This window comes from Amblyomma americanum, chromosome 2, assembly GCF_052857255.1.
Source record: "Amblyomma americanum isolate KBUSLIRL-KWMA chromosome 2, ASM5285725v1, whole genome shotgun sequence".
Lineage (NCBI taxonomy): Eukaryota > Metazoa > Arthropoda > Arachnida > Ixodida > Ixodidae > Amblyomma > Amblyomma americanum.
In genome coordinates this window covers 21,498,471-21,523,130 of record NC_135498.1, presented here as the reverse complement: position 1 = coordinate 21,523,130, position 24,660 = coordinate 21,498,471, and the positions used below count along the sequence as shown (strand labels likewise).

At 43.5% G+C, this 24,660-nt stretch overlaps 2 protein-coding genes across 2 annotated transcripts; one reads left to right on the top strand and one right to left on the bottom strand.

The window, feature by feature from the left end:
* Positions 1-77: 77 nt before the first annotated feature.
* LOC144120751 (sperm-associated antigen 7 homolog) lies at positions 78-17,260 on the bottom strand. The gene is made up of 7 exons (XM_077653416.1): positions 17,136-17,260; positions 16,987-17,054; positions 16,595-16,683; positions 15,740-15,824; positions 15,574-15,663; positions 13,672-13,828; positions 78-4,922 (listed from the first exon to the last, which is right to left on the bottom strand). The coding sequence occupies exons 1-7, from the start codon at positions 17,215-17,217 to the stop codon at positions 4,807-4,809; spliced, it is 687 nt and encodes a 228-aa protein (XP_077509542.1). The 5' UTR covers positions 17,218-17,260; the 3' UTR covers positions 78-4,806.
* A 181-nt stretch (positions 17,261-17,441) lies between these two features.
* On the top strand, positions 17,442-24,561 carry ND-SGDH (NADH dehydrogenase (ubiquinone) SGDH subunit). Its single transcript, XM_077653412.1, has 4 exons — positions 17,442-17,581; positions 19,422-19,618; positions 21,766-21,872; positions 24,345-24,561. The coding sequence occupies exons 1-4, from the start codon at positions 17,494-17,496 to the stop codon at positions 24,484-24,486; spliced, it is 534 nt and encodes a 177-aa protein (XP_077509538.1). The 5' UTR covers positions 17,442-17,493; the 3' UTR covers positions 24,487-24,561.
* The last annotated feature ends 99 nt before the right edge of the window (positions 24,562-24,660 follow it).

The window sequence follows — 24,660 nt, the reverse complement described above, 5'->3', positions numbered from 1 at the left end:
TACAAGTGTCTCGGGGAACTGTGCCCGTTGTGACAGCCACTCAAATTGTACATGAACTGCGAAATAAACAAGAACAATGCCAGATCAAACATGTATATTTACAGGAGTTCTGTGCAATGTACATGATTTGTGATAAAAGCTGGATCACACCACAGCACTTCAACAGTTTGTGAAAGGATTCCAAAAGAGCGCATTTGTAATGTTTGCTGACATAATAATTAGCCAGCACAAATAACTGCTTTTCTTTCTGTATGTACAGACAAAAAGGAAGTGCTAACAAAGCTTACGGCATATTGCATTGCTTCTAACAAGCTAGCTAGCTGAGCACATTCTTCCACTATGTCACATATAAGCATAGCTAATGTTCCGAAATGTTTAATTCAACATTTATGAAAGTGCCCATGCTAGCAAATCTAAGCTGCACTGTCAAGTTCACATAAAAAGTATGCAACCAACTACCCCTTTCTATTTGCTATGATGCCAGTTGCCACCTGTGTCAAAAATGTTTACTCTCCCATCACCTTCCCTCTCTGCTACTGTTTGTTAGAGGTGCTCACTACACGTCAGCTTGTCATACCAGCTGCATTGGCATCCCTCCCAACCCATGGGCTACGAGAGGCATCGCAGTAGAAAGAGAATTAGTTTAGACACTTCGTCTTATTTGGTAACAGAATCAGGTGAGGTCTGAACATAACTGGTTGTTGACGAGCTTTTCTTTCCCAAGTGTTTGCTAGGTTGGTGGCAAAATTTCTGAGGCACACCAATAATTTTAAAACTCCCCTACGGGCACTAAGCAAGGTTCACTATAATAACCAGGGGCTCGATTTACAAAACTTTTTGCTTGTAACATCAGTTAGTGACTGGCTGCAGCTTAACAAAATTATTGGCTTTCAGGACTGATCATGCCCTGCAAATGTTATGACCAGTCACTAACTGAGCTATATACAAAATGCAGAAGTGTGAATCTGGCCCTAGGCTAAGACAGGCTCTGCAAAAGCATGTACAGTTACGCCTCGTTAATATGGACACTTTGGTTCAAGAGTAAAACTGCCCATAAGCAAGTTTTCCGTAATAACGATTCGAGAAAGGAAAAAAAATGAGAGAAACGGCAGGTGGTTTAGCATTGCTAAGCACGAAGTATTGTGTGGAAGCACAGTTTTTTGCAGGTAGACAACACCACCACATGCCTCAAAGCGAGACTGTAGTGTCCATTGACCCAGGGAGCCAGTTATGCGCCATTTTTTTCCTCAAAATAAACAGTCTACAACATTTTTAACGTCAACGCCACTGAACCTAATGAACGCCAGCAGCCTATTACTCCAGTGCCGCGTTTCTGCCACGTGACCTGCCAGGAGGGTTCACTCGTCCCACGGATTTCGCCGTGAATGCAGCCAGAAGTGCTATGATTAAAGTCCGCTTCTGTGCGTAGTGGTGGGCAGTGAAGTTCAAATACACATAATTTTGGGGACTACAAGCCCGTCGTCATAGTAACCACTAATGTGCTGCAGGTTGACAAGCCCAGTAGTCCGTGATACACTTGATGGTGCCCTATGGCTAAAAGACCTACGGAATTTGCACGGCTGTAAGTCGACTTACTATCGAAATTAAAGCATGGCACCATAAAAAATTAGGTGCGCTTTACCTACTGCTGAACGTGGTTATAGGGCGAAAGCTATAGTGCATCGGGCAAGTAGACGTGGCTTGGCATCTGTAAGACTGTGTGTTCCGCACACTGGATAGGTAGAGCACCCACCCTGCCACCCTGGCAGGTGGCAGCGGCTTGGCATCGTAATAAGTACCCGCCACGGTGGCTCAGTGGTTAAGGCGCTTGTCTACTGAGCCAGAGTACCCGGGTTCGAACCCGACTGCGGCAGCCGTGTTTTGACGGAGGCAAAACACAACTGAGGGCACTTAAGTCTGCTTACCTGGAGAAATGCGAAAGCATCTGTTTTGAGGGAAGGAAATGTTTTTGACGAAACGAAAGGGCGCATTAGCTCTCAGATCTCCACAACTCCGCGGACACCTCAATATTGCGAAAGCATGACCTCTGGCTCTGGGAAAGTCAAATTTAGCAACATGCGAAGAGCAGCTTTACATAGCATAGTGAAGCTTTCGCTTCAATAAAGGAGAGCCAAACGAGATATTGGAGATGCTACAGCGTGGTTGCATTTTTGCTGCGTGGCTCTGTCACATCGCTCTTGGTGCTGGCTGCTATCTCAACGTGCAGAACCAGCACCCCCTGCCTGCCCTATGCGGCCTATGGCGGCTGTCGATATGCAGCAAACCAACAACCCCCTCCCCACTTCCCAGACGTGGCTGCAGACTATGGCTGCTGACATGTGGCGTGGCCCGAGGTGCTCAAAATAGTGTCGATAGCTGATGGAAGGGCTGCTGTTCCAAATGCGGCGGCACCGCCACTCAGAGCGGCAGCAGTGCCGCGGAGTGTCGGTAGCTGACGGCACTCACGCGTAGTTTCTCTTTGGCTCTGACACATCTGAAAACTACCAGCTGCGTTTTGCAAGTTTTTAATGTCGTGCTCCGGGTCCGGTAAGCGTCTGGTGCTTGTTCACGGCTACATTCAAGATGGCTGTCATTCTTTACGCCGAAGGAGCAAACAACTGCGTGCTGGGCCGCAAGTTGGACGTTTGCAATGGGTGATACGTGTGGCAGCTACAGGGAGGCAAAAATTTTCAGCTGTTCCACGCGATGTCATGGTGCGGATGCTTGCGAAGTGCAGGATTTCTCTGCACTATGACGTTGAACGACGTGCTGTGGGACCGCAGCAGCATCACAACGGCAGCGCTAGTGAGGACGATGGCGCAAGTGTTGGCGAAAGTATGGATGAGTAGTACAGTGATTACGCAGCAGCCGATAGCGGATAATGCTATCGCGTTATACTCTTAAAGGCCAAGATTAAACGACCTCCAAGTTTGTTTGTTTTTTTCCAACATGCAATATGGGGGGGTCGAATCGACTTACAATCGTGTAAATACGGTAACTCCTACCACGACTGCCCACATCGCACAAATCGCTGCCACAGATCAGCTTGCCCTGTTGACAACGGCTGAATGTGTGTGGCTTTCTACGTGGCACAAGCTGCAGGGTTTTCTTTCACAGCCATTCATATGGTTCAGATAATGGCAACACTGCACTGTAAGGCATGAAACCACAAAAGAAAAAGGCTATCACTCAGTCATTTGCATTTTTTCACTTCATTTTTATGGTACCTTGCACTCAAAATGCAGAAAATGAAACATCTGTTTAGAGCATAAAGTTCTTGTTCTCATCACCATCCATATTAACGAGACAAAAATACTTGGGCCCCAATGGGTTCTGATTATTTTCCTTTTGCCCACTGTCTGGACAGCGAGTTTCCATATTAACGAGGTGCAGATACAATAAAAAAGTTTGAACCCCAAGCAAACTCTCCACAATTTCTATATATAATTGTATAGGAATTGTATTACCTATATGATATATATATTAAAGGGGCTCTGAAAGGTGCTCTAATAAAGTTGCGGTATGCCTGGGATGTGAAAGCACGCCGCTTCTCGAATATTGTCCAGGAAGAATCTCTTAATGCGCTTTGTAGAAACAGAGTTATCTGCAGTCAAAATTTGAATTTCAGCGTCTTCGCACCTTTCCCTCTCCTCTCGTCAATATTTGCACGCTGGAAGGTCGGCGCTCTTTTGCTGGCCCCACATCCGGGGGGGAGCTTCCCGACCTGCCGGAGCTGAGCGGCTTATTGGCCGCGGCCATGGTAGCTGCCTGACGTCTGAAAGAATCTAACCAATAGCCATCGCTCAACATGTATACGTAGATGAGAGCGACGGAGCAGGGTGCGAGCATGGAAAAGTCGCCGGGAAGAGCTCGCCAACTTTCGCGTGATTGTTAGTTCACTGCTGCTTGTAGAAGTGTATTATTTGGCTCAGGTGTTAATGACAACACAATGCTGCGATTGAGCAAGTTGATGTCCTCTCCTCGGAAGGTGTTTCAGAGCCCCTTTAATGGGGGTCATATTAACGAGGCAGGATTGTACAGCCATTGGCAAACAAAACACGGTACCCCCAACGCATGGCCTTATGCGAGTTTGGTGCTCTACAGAGTCTGTGAGAAGAGTTTCAATTCAAATTATGATTTCGAATAAAGCCTCCAACAGTGTTAGACCTACTTGCGTGGTTTTCGGTGACACCTGAAGCATGCATGCATCCTTGCAACACACAATTTCCGTAACTCCCAAGAGCTCGTTTTACTGTTTCTTTTGATGAGAGAATGCTATGGCTTGAAGTAAATGCGCATGAAGGAAAGGTCAACTGCAGCCAAGTGCTGAAGTCAAGTCGGCCAGCTGGCTACTTTTAGTGCCTTTTGTACTGCTGCAAATGATGACCAGTATAGCCTAAGAAAAATAGCAGAAGTTGTGAACACAACACAAACAAAGAAAAATGTGCTCTGCAGTGCATCGCCTATACAAATAGCCATTAATGCATACTTTCACGACAATAATTCGACTGAACTTCTGGTTAACTTTAGCCACTCACTGCGGTGTAGTCTTCAGCATTTTCATTGCAACATTTCGCTCCGAAAGAGAATTATAAAAGGCCAGAGAGATACTTTTACGTGCAGTCCACAAAACATGAGTAATAAACTATGCTGTCAAATGACGATGTGCGTTGAAAATATACCTGCAACAAAACAGGCACTGTGCTTTAAAGCAGTCAGCAGTGCACTCAGAGGTAAGGACACATGAACCCAGCTAAACTATGCATTAACTGCCTATGCCACTTTGCTCTCTAGAAAAAAAATATATCATTCCTGTTCAGATTTTTCTGAACTAGGGCCATCAGTTTTTTGCTTCTTCTTGGCACGGATGTCTGCCAGTGCTTGTTCGATGGTCCTGACATCCCTTTTGTTCTGGCTGGGCACTGAAACAAGATAAACAACACGTTGCAAAAAAATTAAAATTCAGACAGGCAGATGAGCTATGTGAGCATCATATTACGACTGCTACAAATCTGAGGCGCTGTGGGCGCTGAAAATGACTTTTGCTATGCTTTAGTATTTGAAGACGCACTCAAGAGAGTAACTACTGGTTAGCATCCACCTGAGCACAGCTGTACGGCCACAAAGGGAAGCTGTACAGCTCTGTCGGAAACTGAACTTGAATAAGAATTTGTACTGGTCCAAGCACCCATCAAAGACTTCAGTGAATGAGCCGATGAGTGCTGCATTCAGAGGCACAAAAGCCGCAATCTTTCCGGATTTCTTCAACCCTGTGTCGCTGCGCCGCTCTGGCTGCACTAAAAGCACCAAACTTTCAGAGTCAAGCCAAAGAAGGTGGCCTTTCTCTTAGAACATGGGTAATACCACGCTGCTCCCACCAGTGTGAAGACTGCATCACAGACTGACAATTTTGGCCTGGAACTTAGCACTGCACTTATAACACAGTCAGTACCCTCCGACTTTTATCTTTTCGAGGCAAAAAAAAAGGCAGACTGCGTGGGAGCAAATACGCAAGCTGGCATGGTACATGCGATGCAGAACATCCTCATTCATCGTTGACACTTGAGCACGACTAAGGACTCTAATTTTCTACTATAGAAAATTTTAAGTTCCGTGAATTGAGAACAAAAATCTACAATATTCAACAAGAAATATAACACACCAAAATAAATATACAACCTCATTTTTATAACATGCACCGAAAGGTACCTCGATTAAAATTGAAGGTGGCTATTGCAATTCAGCGTCGGGTAGTGCTTAGTATTATTTTCACTTCATTTGAAGAATGGTGCATCCTTTACCACCCTCCCCTCCCCTATCATAGTGACTAGATGATCTCATTGAAGATGCATGGTGCATATTCTGTACCAGCTATGGTGACCACGCTAATGAGCAGGATACAGCCCATAAGAGTTTTGCACCAGCCTGCCGCTCATTTTCGTTCCTGGGAGACAAGATACCACAATGAAAGGAAGCCTACAGAATGGATGGTGGGCATTACTTGAAACTAAAACTTATTTTGTTACTACTACTGCCATGTCTGCACAAATGTATTTAAGTGGGGAGTTCATCCGTCACGAAAATTAAAAAGAAAAAATTATAGCTAGACCTCAAAAAGTAGGCCAGCATGAACACTGCATTGTCTTCAGTTTGTTATTCACTTTATTTAAGAGGCAACGCTTCAGAAGCATGTGCAACAGGATCGAGTGCAATAAAGGCTCCTGTCCATTTACACACGCAACCTTTGTGTCAGTAGCGTCCACTACGCTGCCACTTATTGCCTCGCTGTTTCGTGCTGCACAGTTCTGTGTTTGTCCTTTTCTCTCTTCCTTACTCCTCACACTTCTTTCACCACCTTCCATTCTTGATGAGCCTTGATGGCCCATGGTCAACGAGAAGTTGACTTTTCCTCACAGCTCATCAGCCTGGTGGGTGAGCTCGGTCTGGGTATCTCGGAGAACAGGGCAATAAAATTTAGTGGTGATCAATTGGGATGATGTGGAGGAAATGCAACGGCATTCTTCTTTCATTCGCCAATCTATTCCAATTCTGAACCCATTGTCATTTACTAGCTAAATTTATTTTAATTCTGATTCTATTCCAATTCCGACTATGCAACTCGACAAAATGTGTCACATTGTCAGATTACGGAGAGTCCTTGTGCCACTACCGGCACAGTGGTTAAGTGATGTCCCACTGTGCCGACAGGAGGCTGTTTCAAACACAGCGACTGGTGAGGCTTATGAGACCCAGGCTGCCCTTCACGAGCAATGCGAGAAAGAATAGCTCCCGCCAGCCTCATTTTTGCACAGATAGTTCTTTGGGAGGCTGTCTATTTTAGGTCTGCTCTTGTCTGAGCCACTAAGAATTCAATGCGATAAGTAATACCATTAGGAAGGCCATGAAAGTGAAAACTGTCTGGCGATGTTGGCATCTATGTGAGGCCTCCACCTGCCTGTGGCATTTGGGGATTTGCCTCTCTCCACCTGTCAACTGTCCCCATCTCCACTTGCAAGGGAGAGGAGGATGAGGCCAGACAAAGAATGGTTCCAAAAAGATGGAAATGACTAAGAAGAAAATGGCTCTGACAAACTCACGAAGAACCCTCTGTGCAAAATGAGGCTTGCGGGACCTGTTCCTTGTCACATTGCTCGCGAAGAGTGACTTGGGTCTCACAAGCCCCACTTGTTGCTGTGTTTGAAACAGTCACCTGCCAGCGCAGTGGGGCATCATTAAACTGTTGCGCCACTGCTTGTAGTGGTATGAAGACTTGCCGCAATCTGCGTAATCAGAATTGGAATAAAATCAAAATTGGAATAGATTTGGGGAGTGAAAGATAATGGGCTCAGAACTGGAATAGATTGGCACGTGAAAGAAGAATGCTATCGCATTTCCTCCATATCAATTCAAATGATCGCCCCAATTGTTTTGCCGAGTCATTGTTCGTTTGACGTCGCTTGGGAGACCCTACTGCACTCCGAGGACCCGGCCAAGCAAGCCATCGCCGCAGCCTGGGCTGCCAGCACCATGAGCCTCTGGGACATGAATGAGTGCAGTGGGGATGTGTGGGGGCCCAAGGACCTGCGTGCTCTAAACTTTCCTGTTTGAAATAAAGTTTTCACCACCATCATCTCTCCTCTCTTCTATAAGTATAGATGGGGAGGAGGTGGAGAGGGAAATGTTTTCAGGTGGAGGCTTCACAGAGACGCCGTCAGACATTTCGCCTTCATGGCCCTCCTTACGCTCTCGCATTAAAACAGAAAAATCAAACTATATTCGCAGCTTGGTTCCAAAAACGAGGAGCATTCTGAAGCAGATGATTTAAGGAAAAAAAAAAACAATTACGTGTTATATCAAACAAATAGGGTAATACTACTTTTAATATGTGCCAGTATTCTGACTTCCCATAGAGGCTTGTGAGCACATTGAAGCCAGAGTTGCAGTAATTGATGTACTAGCTTGCTTGAGTGGGTGGGCACGCAAGTATGTCAAAGCACCAGCAGAACTTTGTTCATTGCCAGATTGTGGCTTGCCAAAGTATTCAGACTATTAAATATCACATTCCAATCGTTTCATTACAGTCGAACCCACATATACCAAACTCAAATTGGACCTGTAAGCTATCGAAACCGAAAGCGCGTTCTGCAACCATCGCAGAGACTTGACTTTTACACCACGTCTCTTCTTCGCTTTAGCCCGACGTCAGCCTTGTTCTTCAAAGTGGTGCTTAGCATGCTTCACGGAATCTTGTATGCCGTGGCGACTTCGGATTTCTTCTCCCCTCTTTCAACTCACTTCACAATTTCGAGTTTCACAGAAGAGGGGAGGTTCTGTTGTCTCCCGCGCACAAACAGACAATGAAAACCATGCGAAATTTCTGATGGCAGCACGACGCATCATACATGCGAACTGCGTGATAACGTGGGCACAACTGGCGCACCGCCCCAAATCCGTGTCATGTGTCTGCGCGAGTTACGTAGCACCTTAACACCAACTGCACCCGCAGGTCCACGAGCTAGCTTCTCGAGTCGACTGGAGTTGTCCGAAGTTCAATCTATCGGATGCAACGGCTATTTTTTGTACGATATAGCCATACATTTTCCAATACATTCACAATGTACCTTTACAGCACTCAGAAATTATTCGATATAAAGAATAATTTGGTCTAACAGAGTTCGAAATAATCGGGATCGACTGTACTCCCACTATCTATTTTAATAAACTTAATATCACAAAAAGAGAGGGAGAAAGTGACTGCTAATATGCAATTCCGCAAAATATACTCAAATCGGCCACTTTTTTGTGGAGTTGTAGAAAACTAGGGGCGTTATTGTCTAAAAGACCTCTCCAACCCCCTTTCTATCTCTCGCACACACATACACGCACTGACGAGAGACAAAAGCGTGCATGCAAACAATCTTTATTAAGAGGGGATGCTTGCCTTAAAAATATATATATTTTTTAATTTCTGGCACAATCATCATAATTATCATGAAAGCGTGCTTTTTCATGTAGAGACCAAATATGCAATGAAATTTTAAATAGCTCAACTAGAATAGTAGTTATAAGGAGTTTTGTGGTTTTAACTGGGCTCTTCGTTACAGGCCGCTAGCTAAAAAATGTTTATAAATTCTTAAATATTTAGAGAATTGCATCACACAAGATGCACTTTGTGTGGTGATGCTGCTTTTACACTTGCCTCAGTGAAAATACATTAGTGAACAAATCTATGAATAGAATGTACCAAATGGTTTGGCTGGTAATTTAGGAAAGCAACTAATTAAATTAAGGTAAAACCCATTAAGATAGCATCACTGCACAGCTCTACTCCTGCCGAATAAATTGGTACCAAGGTCAACTCAATCGCCCAATGCAAAACAAAGAAAAAGCTGATAAGGCAGAGTGTGTATCAGCAAAATCATGAAGAGAGATAAGAGACTTGAAAACTGTGTGCACTTACTAAGTCGCAGAAAAATGGCTGTAGCGTCCCCTGCGCTTATATGATACTATCTTGGAAAGTACCAAACAAAAGGGTGTGAAAGGAGCTCTCAAACAGTAGCGAAATAGTCGCAGTTGGGGAGCGGTTTCAGCATTGCGACTGCGTGAAGTTGAATGTCATTTCGAGGCTAGCACTTCGTTTTTCAGCCGCGCAACTCTCAAAATTTTTTTTAGAGCTTTGGGATCCTTTTCAGCATGGATATTTTGCGGAGAGAGTATGAAGTATATTGAGTAGTAGTAAGTGTTTAATGTAAAATAAAAACATAAAGGAAAGCAAAAGATTTTTGCTGACCCTGGCATTTGCCATCACTATGGCAGCGGCACCTGAACTGGGGCAGCGGAATTAAAGGATAGCAGGCAGTTTGAAGACGTGAAATGAAAGAGGTGAGGGGACAGGAAGAAAGGCGAAAAAAAAAAGTATATTGAGTACAAAAACATTGTTTTGAAAAACCGACTTTTTTGACATTTTTTGCAATCTCAAGACCCGCATACCCCTTACGTGGACACATTGAGCATTCAAGAGCACTTGCTATTTCTTCATTATGTAATTACATAGTTTAGGTCGTCTAGGCTTTTAACAGCTGAGATATGTTTGGTTTGGTTAGAAATGTTGTAGGCAATCAGACGAAACTGGCATTCACGAACCTCATCACCCCACTGATGAAGATGAGCTTGCAGCCTGCCTTTTTTTAATGGGTTATCAACTAGATGAAAACTCTGGATCATGCCAGAAAAGAACAAAAAACTTCTACTGCACTCTTGTTTGTCCAGTAACACAGGCACGCCACCAGTGCTAATGCTGCCTTTCGGAAACATTCACAATGTTGCTGAGATAACTCAGATAAGTAGTAATTTAAAAACTGTACCAGCTGCGAGAAAACTAAGACGGCACCAAAGTTTTCAAAAACTTGCTCACAGCAATGACAGCGGCCAGTATATGTGTCCTGCAAAGCGCGTTTTTTCAGCATAGGTTCTCATCTCACGTAATTTCCCATTTACGCAAGTATTGTTCTTAAAAGGACATTGAAGACAAGTTGAAATTGGCCTGCACCATGTTCTGATGACAAAAGGCTACTTTCACTGAAAACAATGGAGCATTTATAAGTTAAAAAAGGCCAAACAATGAAATGCAAGTATCATCATCACCAGCAATTTTTGCAAGCAAGCTACGGCAATATTGAGAGGATTCTTTGTGTGCAGATCTCTCATGAAAGGCTACATGACCACTCGCTTCCAAATGAAGACCGCAAAGTACTTTTTGACATCCAAACTTGAATAAAGTGGCAGAAAAAAATATTTTTTACTCTAAAATTGCACTCTTAACGTATTCTGTCAAAGCCCTCTGTTCATTAAGATTTACAAACAGATATTCTATGCAATGATCTTCAGTGTTTAACCTGGCATATACAGTTTCCATTTTTGTTCTGCCTTTTGATGCAACAAAGTCATTAACATTCTAAAATATATTTTAGTCTCTATCATGCACAGTGTGGAACGAAAAGATAATGCTGACATACTTCCATATCTTAAATAATTTTTCCTTGTTCACTGAGACTGCTGTACTTAAATATGCATGAGCCAAACGTTTTAGTCTTTTACATGTATCTGGGCAAACTTTACATCCGTTTGAGTGGTTTACTGTTGTTGGCAGCATGCTAAATAAGATGAAAGTGCTTGAAACAATGCGCTCGAAACTTCTATGTGCCACTTACCCTTAAAGGGACGATGAAATGGGTTCAGAGTTGCTGGTAAATGCAGCCAATGTGTAGAATGAATGCTTTTAAACATTCACACTACGTACGAGTCCTTGGAATGAAGCCAGCGATTCAATATAAATTTTTAAAAACTGCGTTCTACAAAATTAGCAGGCCAATTGATGTGCATGTGACAGTTTTTGGAACTGTATATGTCACGACTATGATGACATCATGGTGAGCAACAGGGAGCCCAGAGCTGTCATTCGCTGCAAGCATGACACGAGTGGTCGGACTAAAAGGGAGGGGCAATGATGTCTCTGCATCGTCACCTGTAGTCAGCCCGCGAGCTGGTGGGTCCCGTGAGTCTGCCGAAGAATCGTTGCTGCCTACACCGGCATTCGGCAGCCAGTTTCTACATAGGGCATACTCTTAGCGTTTGGAGCCTATCATGGTGGGCACTTGCAGCAGTCACGCCTTGAACCAGAGTCCACGATGCGCTTGCAACAACAGCGGTGAAAGGTATGCAAGCTTTTGCACCGACGGGCGCATGAGCAAACCAGGTGTTGACGCGTGACATATTCACGGGCGCGCTGCAGTATCAACCTGATTTATTTTTTTAGCGATAGCTACATTACGGTAGAATTTCGAGCCTTCAGCGTGGCGGCTCGTCACCCTGTCACGTAATTGGTCACGTGGTGTGGAGCAGCTGCTGGCAGCGCGGTGCCGTGGCTGATCACATGTCCAGCTATGTGGTGCGGAGCAGCTGCTGCTGCTGGCGGCGCAGCGCGGCGGCGAAACTGAGCTGCAACAGCTGTGCGCATGTGGCGTGTCAAGTGGGACGAAGATGATGAAGGAAGGAACGCCCAGCGAAACGGAGTGGGGAAAGACTGACTTTGCAATTCAGCTGAGCAAGTTCCACTCGGCCAGCTGTAGCTATGGCGTCACTCCAGGTTTAACCAGAGCTAAACCATCGCCAATTTTTTTTTTGGACCCCGGAGTGTATGTGTTGAGAGGGGAGAGAGGGAACGTTATTTTTAATGGCTGATATTTTTGGTGCTAACGAAGCTAGCTCAAAAATTCTTGCAGCGGGGTGTTGAGTGATGGAATGCTTACCAAGCCTCTGCTTTACTTCACCTCATTAAATTTTTTTTCAGTCTCTCTTTAAAGGGCAATTCACAGTCGGATCACATTCCTTAGAGCCTCCTCGTGCCACCACAACAAATTGTTTTTTCAAAGTACCGAGTGGAACCATTATAAAACAGCGAAGATAACAAACCGAAACCGAAACACAGTCTATGGGTAGGGATGATGCTTAGTGTGATGCTGCGGTGACATCACAATGAAGAAAGATGTGTGTGCATTTAATAGCTGAAGTAGCGACTGAAAACGATAAACCCTTTCATAAAATGTCTGAGACAACGTAATAAACGCCTCAAAATTTGTTATCAAAGTGGGGTGCAGATTTAATGTGTGGGGAATATTTGTGAAGTTGAAAATGCAGTGTTGCCCATAGAAATCACCTGAACTGAGACCACAGAAACAGTCTTTCAGTAAACTTTAACATCGATTTGCACAGAAATAAAAATGAAATGTTGCATGGCTGCCAAACATGGTAGAATTAATCAGGAAAGAGAGAAAAACATACAGTATAAGTTTCATTAAAGTATGGCAACCTTGAAACACCCCTGGAGCTACCCTTTTAATATACTTCCGCATGAGAATTTCCAATTCCAATCTCGCGAACAAATGAAAGAAAGGTTGTCTTATTTGCATTTGTCAATGTAGAGCTTAATGCCAGATTCTTATTGAACTCTGTATTCTGTTGTTGTTAGCATTTTTTTCTCCTCTCAAAGACTGGGCACTGCCATTCAATCCCCTGTTTGGCTTTCACAGGCCCGCGACACATACTTTGCTATGTCATGAATGAAGATATTACGATATATTTTCTCGGCAATAAATGTGTCAATTGTTGCCAACCAAACATGACTATAGGCAGAAGAAGCCACAGAATCGATGTTTACTGAGAACAAAAATTATGTGGAATTGCCCCCATTGCCCCATTGACACCTTTATCATGTTGTTAATGAAGTTGCAATTACAAGAATGATGTCCCTTGTGGTGTCTCGTAAGGCTCAAAAAATTTCCAGCTGACCCATGTCATGCATCTCCGACAGTTCAAATGAAATCATTGAGCCACAAGTATCCTTAAAGGATCTGACACACTATTTAAAATTCTGGTTTAAGTTATGTGAAACATTCCAGTGTCCACACTGTGCATGAGAAATCACATGTACAGGTGCAGCCAAAATATTACAGAGCACACTTCGGCATTTGGAATTATCTGACGCATTCCTTAGAGAAGATATGATAGTTTCTTAGCTTCGGGTCTGTACTCATGTGACTGCACACTCGTGGTTCACGCTCTAGTCTGGATGAGCACTCCAGCTCAGAACAAAATGATGTGAAAAGTCATTACCAAAGCCAAACTGCTTGTTGGGGGTAGTGATCTTCGCTGCTTCCTTCCCACTTTCTCGGCCAAGCAGTTTCTCATACTTCTCGTGGTAGTCATTCTGGGGTGTACTTTCCTGGCCCGACTGCTTGGCCTGTTCTGCTAGTGCTGCAGCGGCAAGCTCCTGCACACACATACAAAACTGATGTAACCCCAGTACGAAGCCTCTGTGCACTATAAAAGCACGAAAGTGGTCACATTAGGTTAGGCTAGTGTAGGAATGGCAACTCTGTCTTTCCCCACTGAATACCCAAGTGCACCAACAATGTAGAAATGTGCCAGCTAACAGTCCTGCCACACTGCATCAGTGTTGAAACAGCTTGTTAGATAGCCTTTCTGAGCCATTGCTTGTTTCCAAGAGCTGCCATCTGCCACCTTTTCCAACGATTTTTCCCTTTCCTTGTCAACTATTAAGACTTTACATATGCAGCTGTGCTGACTATGAAGGCCAAAAAGGAGCAACAGTCAGTTCTTAAATTATTCGACAAACAGCATCCTACAATGTCATTATGCAGTCTAAAAAAAATTGCAGAAGGGCTTTCACTCTAAGTTCAAGCAGCACAGTCAAAGCAACAAGCCTGGGTTCTGAAGAGCCATTATAAGCCTTGCGTTACATTGGCCCACCTAGTGTTTCCCTCAAACATTCATACCATTCACAAAAAAAAAAAGGGAATAAAGAAACAAACAAAAATTTGAATCCACAGAAGTCATATTTGCATGAATGAAGAAAAATGACTTCCACATTTCAACAGCAGCTCGAGAGTTTTTCCCATTATTTCACTGTTTTTGTCTAAAGGAAAGTAGCTATATTTACCTAGAGTGATCAAGAAATAAGAATTTCAGAGAATGAAAAAGCTTGTTGCTTCAAATCTGAAAAGCTAAGTATTAAGTAACTCTACGATGACAGGTCAAGGCTCACCAGCAAATCTATTACAAAAATGTAGAAGCACAGTCTGCACTTTGTCTTACAAGAGCCCTCATGCATAAAGGGAACCCTGACACAGCCTTACACTGCATATCTATTTGCTGGATACTTATCACACTTGCTCCTGGAGAGAAGTACGGGCAATAACGGACAAGTTCAGTTTTTTTTTTTATTGTACAGAGAGCTCCCTATATGGGTATTATTTTTAGAGAGAAGTCGAACACATGCAAAATTACGACATAAGCCGAGTAAGAGACTTCAAGTAAACGCCAAAAATTTTAAGAATAAGCCTAGCAGGTGCCTCAAAGCATTCAGCAGAACTTCTGCAGAGGGATGAATACTGACAAGTTCCGAAGGCCTGCTGTTAACACTGCTAGCCCCATCCCCGAACTTTTTCGCCGCAAGTCAAGGCAGAGACCCTTGGCAGCGACTTGGCAGCTTTAGTTTCAGGCAAACATGTTAATTTAATTAAAGGCCAACAAAAGATTAGAAAAGATGTACATCGGCTCCCTGCATGATAATACAAGTAAATAAAATAATAATGATGGTGGCTTACTAGAGAAGCACAAAAATTAAAACAGACTAATTTCAATTTAGCACGCTTAGCATCATCCTCCATTTCTATTAATGTATCAACTGTATGACAGAGCTTCTTTTCTCAAGCAGAAGCACAGCTTTCTTTTGGGGGCACAGCAAGGGGTTTCAACTGACTGCCACCTTTAAAAGCTCAACTTTTGATAGACCTCAGTGAGGGTCGTTTGTTACATTTCAGAAAATAAATTTTATAAACAAACGCAACTGTTAGCTCACTAATGCAAAGACTTAAGCAATCTGCATCTGGGTTGTTAATTTTTTTTTTTAATAGAGTCTAAATGATAGTACTTCATCAGGCAGAGTAGCAGAACAGAACATTTACAGGCAAGTACTGCAAGACAAGTCCTCACCCTTTCCCTGGCAGCAACTTTGGCCTTTTCGGGATTCCACTCTTCTCCTTTCCGGTAGGCTGCCAGCTCATCATCCGATGGTGCAAACTCCTTCAAGGAATAAACCGAAAAAGGAAGCCCCTGACATGCAGAGGCTGCTTTGCCTGATCACCACACGGTAGCTCACCTTCTTGAATATCATTACGTAACGATCCACTTCTTCCTCCCCAAATGAAAAGGCTGTTAGGCCGGCAATGTCTGCAACATCATGGCTGCAAAAAGAAAATAAAGTATGAAAGTAAACCACTCATTTTACACTTGCTCCGAGCGTGGCTACAGTGCTGCATTGAATTGGAAAAAATTTTATTTCGTCAAGAAGAGCTCGCTGATCGGAGGGCCGTGTTAGGTGTGCGTTAGTCAATGACTGTTGGCGACCTGGTTGGCCCACTCGACGGCCCGGACTTGCGTCTTCAGGTCTGAGCTGGCCAGCACAGCCTCCCATCGCTCGAGAGAAGGGATTTGTACTAGCTCCGCCGGAGGCAGTTCTTCCTGACGATCCCATGAGATGTGGTTGTAAGTGGTGCGTTTGCCACAGTGGAAACATTGGGGTTCGTATTGCGAGGGGTACATGAGAGACAGTTGAGCGGGGTTCGTGAGGGAGCGCATTTGAAGCAGTCTCCACGTGGTTTCTTGTGCTTTGGACAGCGTTTTAGCCGGAGGGGGACAAACTTGCTCGCCCAAGATGTAATGGTTGATAATGTCATGAAAAGAGGTCATGCCGTCTCTCGTAAACCCCGGATAAATAGGCAAGCTCCCTGCCAAAATATTTAAATGGAAAAAAATGACACTTCTACATAGGAAGCGGCTAGACGAGAACAAGGCACTTTCAGTGCACTTTCCATCATTTCGTTGTGGTACAGCTAGAATTGGCTACACCCACGGTGCTGTTACACTGTGCTTAAATCTTGAGTGCGCTTTTGATAAACGCAGAATAACTTCATAGTGTGTTGTGTTTACCAGCCCATATAAATGCTGCACCTACATGATTGTTCGGTGAACTTTTGACATTGGCGCGAACTTGTGTTTTTGTTTCTCTGGGTCTTGAATAAACTTGTTGATCTTGTCCTCGACCTGAAAGTAATAACACAGGAAGCATTTACGGTAACAGGCGCGTTAGGCAAGTATCTTAAGAACCTCAAAAACTAGCTCTACCCATAGGCAGTGGATGAGGGCGGCACATAAAATGGTAAGCTGAAATTGACGACTCTATAGCGCGCAGAATACGCCAACGACGCTCCAAGCCTTACGTCGCAACAGCTCAGAATCACTATTCAGACACATAGTAGATTAGCAAAATATGCTCTATCGAAGCGTTTTGAGTCCACAGCTATGAACCAATAAAGATGACACTGCTTCTATTAAACAGCAACCCACCTGATCTCGGAACTTTCTCAACTTCTCTTTCTCTTCGGCTTCGCGCTTCAGGTGCTCATCACGCTGTTCTGCGTAGCAAGAGCAAAGGCACAGTAAAAACACGTACCAGCTAGCACGAACAGTACCGCGGTTATTAGACAGATACATACTCTGCAAAAGCTTTTTTTGTTTGTCGCCCACAGTTGGTGGTTTGTCCATAGAATTCAAAATCGAACCTAGGAGATCCGCCATTGTTATTTCTCTTTTAGACCGCAGCGCCGTCTGAAGCCTGAACCTGTTGTCGCGTGCGTGAACGAAAGAAAAACAGCTCCTGTTACTATCCTAAGAGAAAAAAGGCAGCTAGAAGGATTGCCTAAATTATTTAATGTTGTTTTTTCAGCAATATTTTTTAATACTGGCTATTTTCGTTTTATTTTTTGCAATCATACTTAATTTAGGCTCTCTAACTTTGGCGGCAAAATAAAATAATGAAGCGACCATGGGCGTACTGTTTGCCCTTTGGTGAAAATGGCTGTGCTGAGTGTTCTGCGAGTTGCGAGAAATTCTGTCCCTCTTCTGACGAGAAAGCCAGCCCAGACTGGGCAGCTATGTTCAGGCAAATGCATATTCCTTTTGCGGAGACGCGTTGAGTAGCATTAGTTGCTTGAATGTGTTGAGGCACTCTGTGTAACAACCTCTCTCTGCTGCCCGAGAACATGCAGTGTTGCAGCTCGTTCGCTGCGCGTGATGACACACGGCTGAGAATATGAATGGCAGGCGCCTTGCGCCAGTCGTAATGCTCAGTTTTTTTGCGATATGCCTGATGCGCAGCAGTTCACGAGCAGAGTGAAAGGTGTGATGATCAAAAGGCCGTTTAAGGCGACGGCCGAGCTCGCAGGCTCCCGGGCCTCGCTTGGCCGTCGCACTGCTCAAATCCTGCAGAAGCGTGCTTTGTCTGACCTTTCGCTTATGCAGAGATGGAAATGAATGTGTTTGCTTGAAGCTTTGTACAGATTCCCTCGCATTCATGTTTTGGAAGGTGACTCTAATAGGAACCACATGTATGTTAGTACGAGACCAAATGGAGCATCAAGGATTGGATGAAGGCTTGGATCAAGCTTTCCGCACCCATACTTGTTGTGGTAGCCACGTGATGCATGTAGTGCGACTGTCACTTAGTCGTTGTCTCAGTAACAAAGTATGTGATGCAGATTTGAACCGACACGAGATCGTCTTCAAGATGTTACATTACTGCGAATTCTCAGTCAGCTACACTTCAATGGCGAAAACAGTTTTAGATGGAGCACAGCTCTGCTTATGCAACAGTCCTTTCAGAGCAGCTCATTTTATTGAGAGCTGTTTAGCCGTAGCCAAATTCGATGTTGCATAATTCCGAAAATCATGCACGCAGGAAGTTGTGAAGTGGCATGATGTGGTCCTTTGTGCTGAAGTTTTGAAGTAGACAATAGGCATGTACACAGAAGACATTGCTTGGTACTGACCATGTTGTCCTTCGCGTGCTGGTTTAAACTTCTAGAGCTTTGCTGAACCTGTATAACACTACCCTTACCGTGAATGCCTTCATGGTATCTGGAAATTGCGCGTGCATAATTTGCGGATACTTCAGGGGGGCTTGCTTGAATCCCTATGATAGCCTCCTTTTTATGTTTTGATTTTAAGTACAGATGTCCCCACACTTGTCCAGAGTGCCCGAACAATGCACAGGAAAGTGCACTGGCATCATTTGCTCGTGGCCTAATCTCAAAGCACGACCTTACCTTGCATTCCAATTCGCATGGATCGTAGTCTATTTCTTATGCCTCAAAAAGTCGTATCGAGCCCAAGAAGCAGTGACGAATGTCACAAACAGGAGACATGGCGTGCTCTTTAAGTGCTCCAGGTAAGTGTGTGGACTTCTGTACCTGTTCTGAATTCTGTTAGTTGGGTAGACTCGTTTAATATATTGTGCAACTGGACAACGCTAGACATGGTACACCACAGAACCAAAAGTGCTATCGATTGGTTTTATTGCCAAACAAATGTCGCATAACTACAACTTCACTAGCAAAGTAACGGGGAGACTGCACATTGAGGTTGTGCTTATATGATGTCTGGCAATAAATCTAACTGATGACACGTGTGGCTGTGTCGGGCCTCGCATTTGTATCCTTGCAATGACAGGTTCGAGTGCGTGGTCTTCTGCTGGCTAAATATGAAGTGAGCAGTGTAAGGAGGTTGCTATTTCCTCTTTGCTAAGGACAGCATTGCAAGCTGAAATGTTTGCACGTCTTTTGTTCTCATGTGATATTGGAACCTGGCGTCTTGAATTTGGTATGCTTTGGTTAGATTATAGAACGCTAAGACCATGTGCTCAAGCACTTCATGTGCCGTGCGTGTGAGGAGACTGTTGGCATTGACACAAGCTAAGCATTTTCATGTTTGGTTTATGCTTCCAGTGAGGCATTCGGAGCACATGGCCATCACGCCTTCTAGGTTTGCTTGGAACCTGTGGAAGGATCATGCGCACTTCTACTTTCTCCTTGGTATCATCCCACTCAGCCTCTTGGTCCTGTATGTCAACGTGTTCATCGGACCACCAAAACTTGCCGATATACCAGAAGACTATGAACCGAAACACTGGGAATACTATGATGTGAGCAGCTTTGTAATGCTTTTTTGCTTATTTTGAATCTTGCCGGGTTTTAATCAAATGTATGGGCTGCTTAAAATGAATAGAAACCGCAATATAATCTATCTAAATTTATAGATTACATTTCAAGGCAGTGAAGCATACAGATTTCACTTAAAGTGGGGCTTTCTTGAAGAGAGAAATTAACATAAATTTCAGGTATTCGTGGTGACTCACCGTATACATTTTTGCATCGTTGTGATGATTTTGGGACACGCAGGTTAGTTTCCTGTGACTCGCAAATTGGCTCCAAGAAGTAATGGCACTGGGAGTTTGATCAAATGGGATGCTTTATGGCTTGGAATGGTTTTTGAGAGCAATGCGTGAATAATTGAGTGCACAGCATGAAAACTATCAAAACTGTAATAGGAATAAATGGGCACTGCAGTGGTGCTTTTGCACGTGGCTGGTGTGATAGCGATTCATTGTTTATGATGTTGCTTAACTAGTTTGATCACTCCGCATGAAATACAGATTTTTTAATCCAGTGTCAAGTTTCTTGGCTTAAAAACAGCTTTCGACACTGAACAAATGGGTACAGTAGTTGTGAGGGGCCTGATTATTCTAGCGCAGTCAGTGAATAAAATGTTCAGGAAAGGAATTTACAGTCCTGTTTGGAAAATTTACTTTTACTGTGCAGAAAAATATTTTCTGCACACAAAGAAGGCCATAACTGTATGTAAAGTTTTTTACCATTACTTTTTAAGCTGCTACTTATGCTTAGTATGATATGCATAAAGTGATATTTACTTGTCTCCAGAGAATACGAATCTCATAAATGGGAAAATTGTTCAAAAACAAACGTGTTTGTTTGGCTGTAGCTTTTCAATTTAAGCCTCTTTGCACCGTTATGAAATCAGATCAATTGAACCGTCTTTTCTTTTTTTCCTGAGACAAGCACTTTCTTTTTCATACTTTGTTAAAGACTGCCTCTGTTTGTGTAATATACAGAGGGGTTAGACTTTTCGGTTCTTATTTTTTGAGAATTTGGCATACTTTAATCATTGCTTATTTGTGAACACAGTTTTCTTTGGTGAATATTGTTTTCTACTTTCATTTTTTATTTCTTTCGGTGATGTAATGTTTCCTGTGCGGTGGAAAGTTGCTTAAATTTTTTCTTGTCCTTTTTGTCAGCCCGAGCATTCAATTTATACTTAATGCACAAATGGTCGTATTTAGAGCTGTGCTTGCGGGAGGAAGTTTTCTCGCCGTATAAAAAAGTAATGAAGTTTAATGATGGAACCGTTGAACAAAAACTGTAGTGCAAGTTTACTACTGAAAGGTGGGCAGTAATGTCATGGTTGGGTTGTTGCATTGGGTTGGGCGAGGACGGGGCATCACATGGTCTGCATGTTGATGGCAGCGATGGAACTGCTGCTTAATCGTTTTGAGCCAGAACATAACATTTTTTATGATGTTTATGTATGTTTTCATGTCTGTGCCCTCACATGCAGGGGAGAAACGAACTTAACCAAGTAACTGCCCTAGATGGGTGATGACAGTGAATGGCACTACATTAGGAGACCTCATGTGGCAAGGATTTTGAGCCGCCTGATCTTCAGAGGCATGTAACGTAGCAGGTCAATGTCTCAAGATGCATGATAGGGCTACTTTACCCATCACTACCTCCGTCTCACCACGCCTGTCCTGTATACTTTAATTTTTCTCCTACTCAACAGCCAGCTGGTTTTGGCGTGCATGTCGGGTATACCATTGTTTAAATCAAAAAGTCCGACGCCTAATTATACAGTACTTAGTTGTCTGCAGGGCCTCTTGGTGTCAGCTATGACACGATTTTTTTTTTTTTGCTGTAGTAAGTGTAAGAAGCATTTCATTGTTGTTGCTTAAGAAAAACAAATTCTTGTGCAAGCTGCCGTGCTTTGTTCTTTTAATTGAAAGCTGTGAAGAGATTACTAAAAGCAGTTGTGTTCTGAACTTCGATCTGCATTCCTTTTTGTATAGTTGTTGGTATCACTCTATCTGTATAGCTAGCGCTTCACTAGGCTTTTGTTTCCGTTGCTGGGCTTCATTCGAATATGCTCTCAAAAGTTGTGGCAGCCAGATTGAACTTGTAGCCTGAGTACTTGTGCCTTTCTTTTTCTCATCGCTAGCACCCAATCAAGCAATTCTTCGCCAAGTACTTCATGGAAAACCCGCAGCAGGTATACGAGAAGAGGATGCATATTCTGCAGATCGAACATGAGAAGGTTCAGCTGAGGTGAGCCACAAGCTTTGTTTTTCTGCAAGCTCCAATGCACAGCACACATCAATAAGAACTTGAAGCTTCATCTTAATTTAATTGGTTTTTGGAGAAAGGAAATGGTGCAGTATCTGTCTCATAATATAGTTGAACTGCGTGGTAAGAGAAGGGATAAAGGAGGGAGTGAAAGAAGAAAGGAAGAAAGAGGTGCCGTAGTGGAGGGCTCTGGAATAATTTCGACCACCTGTGGATCTTTAACGTGCACTGACATCGCACATCACACGGGCGCCTTAGCGTTTTTCCTCCATAAAAACGCAGCCGCCGCGGTCGGGTTCGAACCCGTTAACTCCGGATCAGTAGCAGAGTGCCCTAACCACTGAGCCACCGCGGCGGGTAACTTGAAGCTTCTGTTTTGCTTTTGCAAGGGAATTTGCATGTTAGGTTCCAGCTCTGGATGCAGCAACTACAGCATTAAGTGTGAAATGAAATGTTTGTAGGAAATGTTTTGTAGCTCTGTAAAGATCCAGTCTGATTAAAGGGAAGGAAACCTTGCATCACAAAAGTGTACTCCCTGCTTACTGCTGCCTGCAAACTTCGTACGAATGCTTGAGCACATGGCGGTCTGACATATATGGCACGAAGCTTTGGTCGCTGGGTCCGACACCATGCTAGTGTGGCTCCACGGCACCCACCATCGTCAGCCACCCAAAACACACTGTCCAACATGGTCTTAGACCCAGTGGCCAGTGCTCCATGGCGTTAATGCAGTCTAAGCCACATACGCTCAAGCATTCATGCCAAGTTCGCAGGCTGCAGTACATATATACTCGCAGCGAGAAAGTAGGCTGGCATATTCCTTTTGTTGTTGTTTATCCATAATGCTCGCAGAAATGTCTGTGGCCAATTTTAAATGCTTTGTAGTTTTTCAACTTCATTTCAGTGTTTTGGCATTGCGTGAGAATTTAGTCTTCCTTGCTGAAGGCATGTTCTGTATCCTCACAGCACACAAGCGAGTTATCATATGCATTGGCGATGGCAGCAGATACAACTTTCAGTGGAGATATGTCAGGGAAGCTTTACAAATTACATAAGTGTGTGGTGATTCTGGGTCATGGTTCCTTAATATCTTCCTTGTTTCTTATTTTTGGGCTGCTGAATGCTGTCGGTAGCAGTGGTACGCCACATGCTAATAACGCTCTGTAATAAACTGTGACCAAAGTATATTTTTCAGGCAGTCGTCACAGAAGGGTATATTTGCTTTGAATGAGGCGCACATTACGGCCATTTTATTAGTGTAGTTATTTCCACAGCGTGCCTTCTTTTGGCCTTCCAGTATGCTGAGCCTATCTCAGTGGCACATGAAGAGTATTGGTATGTTAGTGCAGTTGTGCCTCGTTAATATGCACTCTTTGGCTCCCATGCAAAAGTGTCCATAAAAAGAGTTGGCCATAATAGTGAATAATGCAGAAAAACAAAGAAATAGTCTGAGAAAAGAAACCTTCTCATGACTATGGACTGCTTACGGACGGAGAGTGACAGGCAGTGGAGTGGAACAATCTTTTAAGCTGCAGGTGCATTATTCGGGTTGCCATTTACTTTTAAAATATGCAGGGCAAGTTGGAGCGCGTTTGAAGCACCTATACAAACGTATGATGGCACCTCTTGGTGTGTGGAAGTACCTCCAACTACGACTGAGAACTCTGTACTCACTCTGCTGGCAGCCGCTGAATGTTATTTTCAACATAGCACGCAGATTCATGCAGTGCAGCCGCACACAGAGAGAAAGAGAGAGTCACTACTATGACATTTGCACTTTTGCAAGGCTTTTCGCTGCTGTTTTGCACTAAAAATGCAAGGGGCAGAACATTTAGATGGCAGAGGAACTCTGGATTTGTTCTCATCACTGTCCTTATTAATGGGACAAAAATACATGGGTGCCAATGGGCCCTGCGCATTTTCACCCCGTCCGTTATCTGGACAGCAAGTTTCCATATGAATGAAGCGTAAATGCATTAGAAAAAAAAGTTTGGTCCCCAGAAAAATTGTCGAAATTAACAAGGCATGACGGTGTACTGTATCCACTGCATCAATTTTTATTGTGTCCAAGTTACTTCACTTGTTCCATGTGTGCTCGAGTCCGTCTTCTCTTTGGAGTTGTTTCATTTGCTCCAAATCTTGTCATGGAAAGGTGAATGCAATGGGCCGCTTTTATGAATGTTAAACTGGATTCTCTTTGAGGTTGAATGTTACTTTAATGCCAGAGCAGTAAATTGTTAAAGTTCGTATTTATAAAGTAGAGTACGTCAGCGTGGTTCTTTTGACAATGCTGCATGCATCTGTGAAACAGTGATGTGTGTTCAGATGTATCTTCATATTAATGATGGCCAGTGATGCCTTTATTAAGCCAGTGTGCTACACATGGAAGCAATGTATTGTTGCTTTTTCATCTGTTTTCATTGTGCCGCAATCATTTTATACTTGTTTTTATAGGAAACTCCAAGCTAAAGTTGAGAAATTGATTAAGGAACGTGGCGACTACCAGGCCTGGTACTTTGTACCGTATGACAGCAAGTACACGAAGTACTACCAAGAGAAGGCGAGAGAAATCGACTTCTATAGCAAGACGGTCTGATTGCCAGAAGTTTGTGCTAATAAAATGGCCTATATTGTACAGTAGAGAAAAATTAAAACTTTTGGTTCGCAAGAACAGAGGTTTTCTGGTTTTTTTTTTTTTTTGGAGCAGTAAAATTTTTGTCTGAAATAAACAGAATATGCTGTTAAAAAGCTTATTATAATTTAAAGCTGC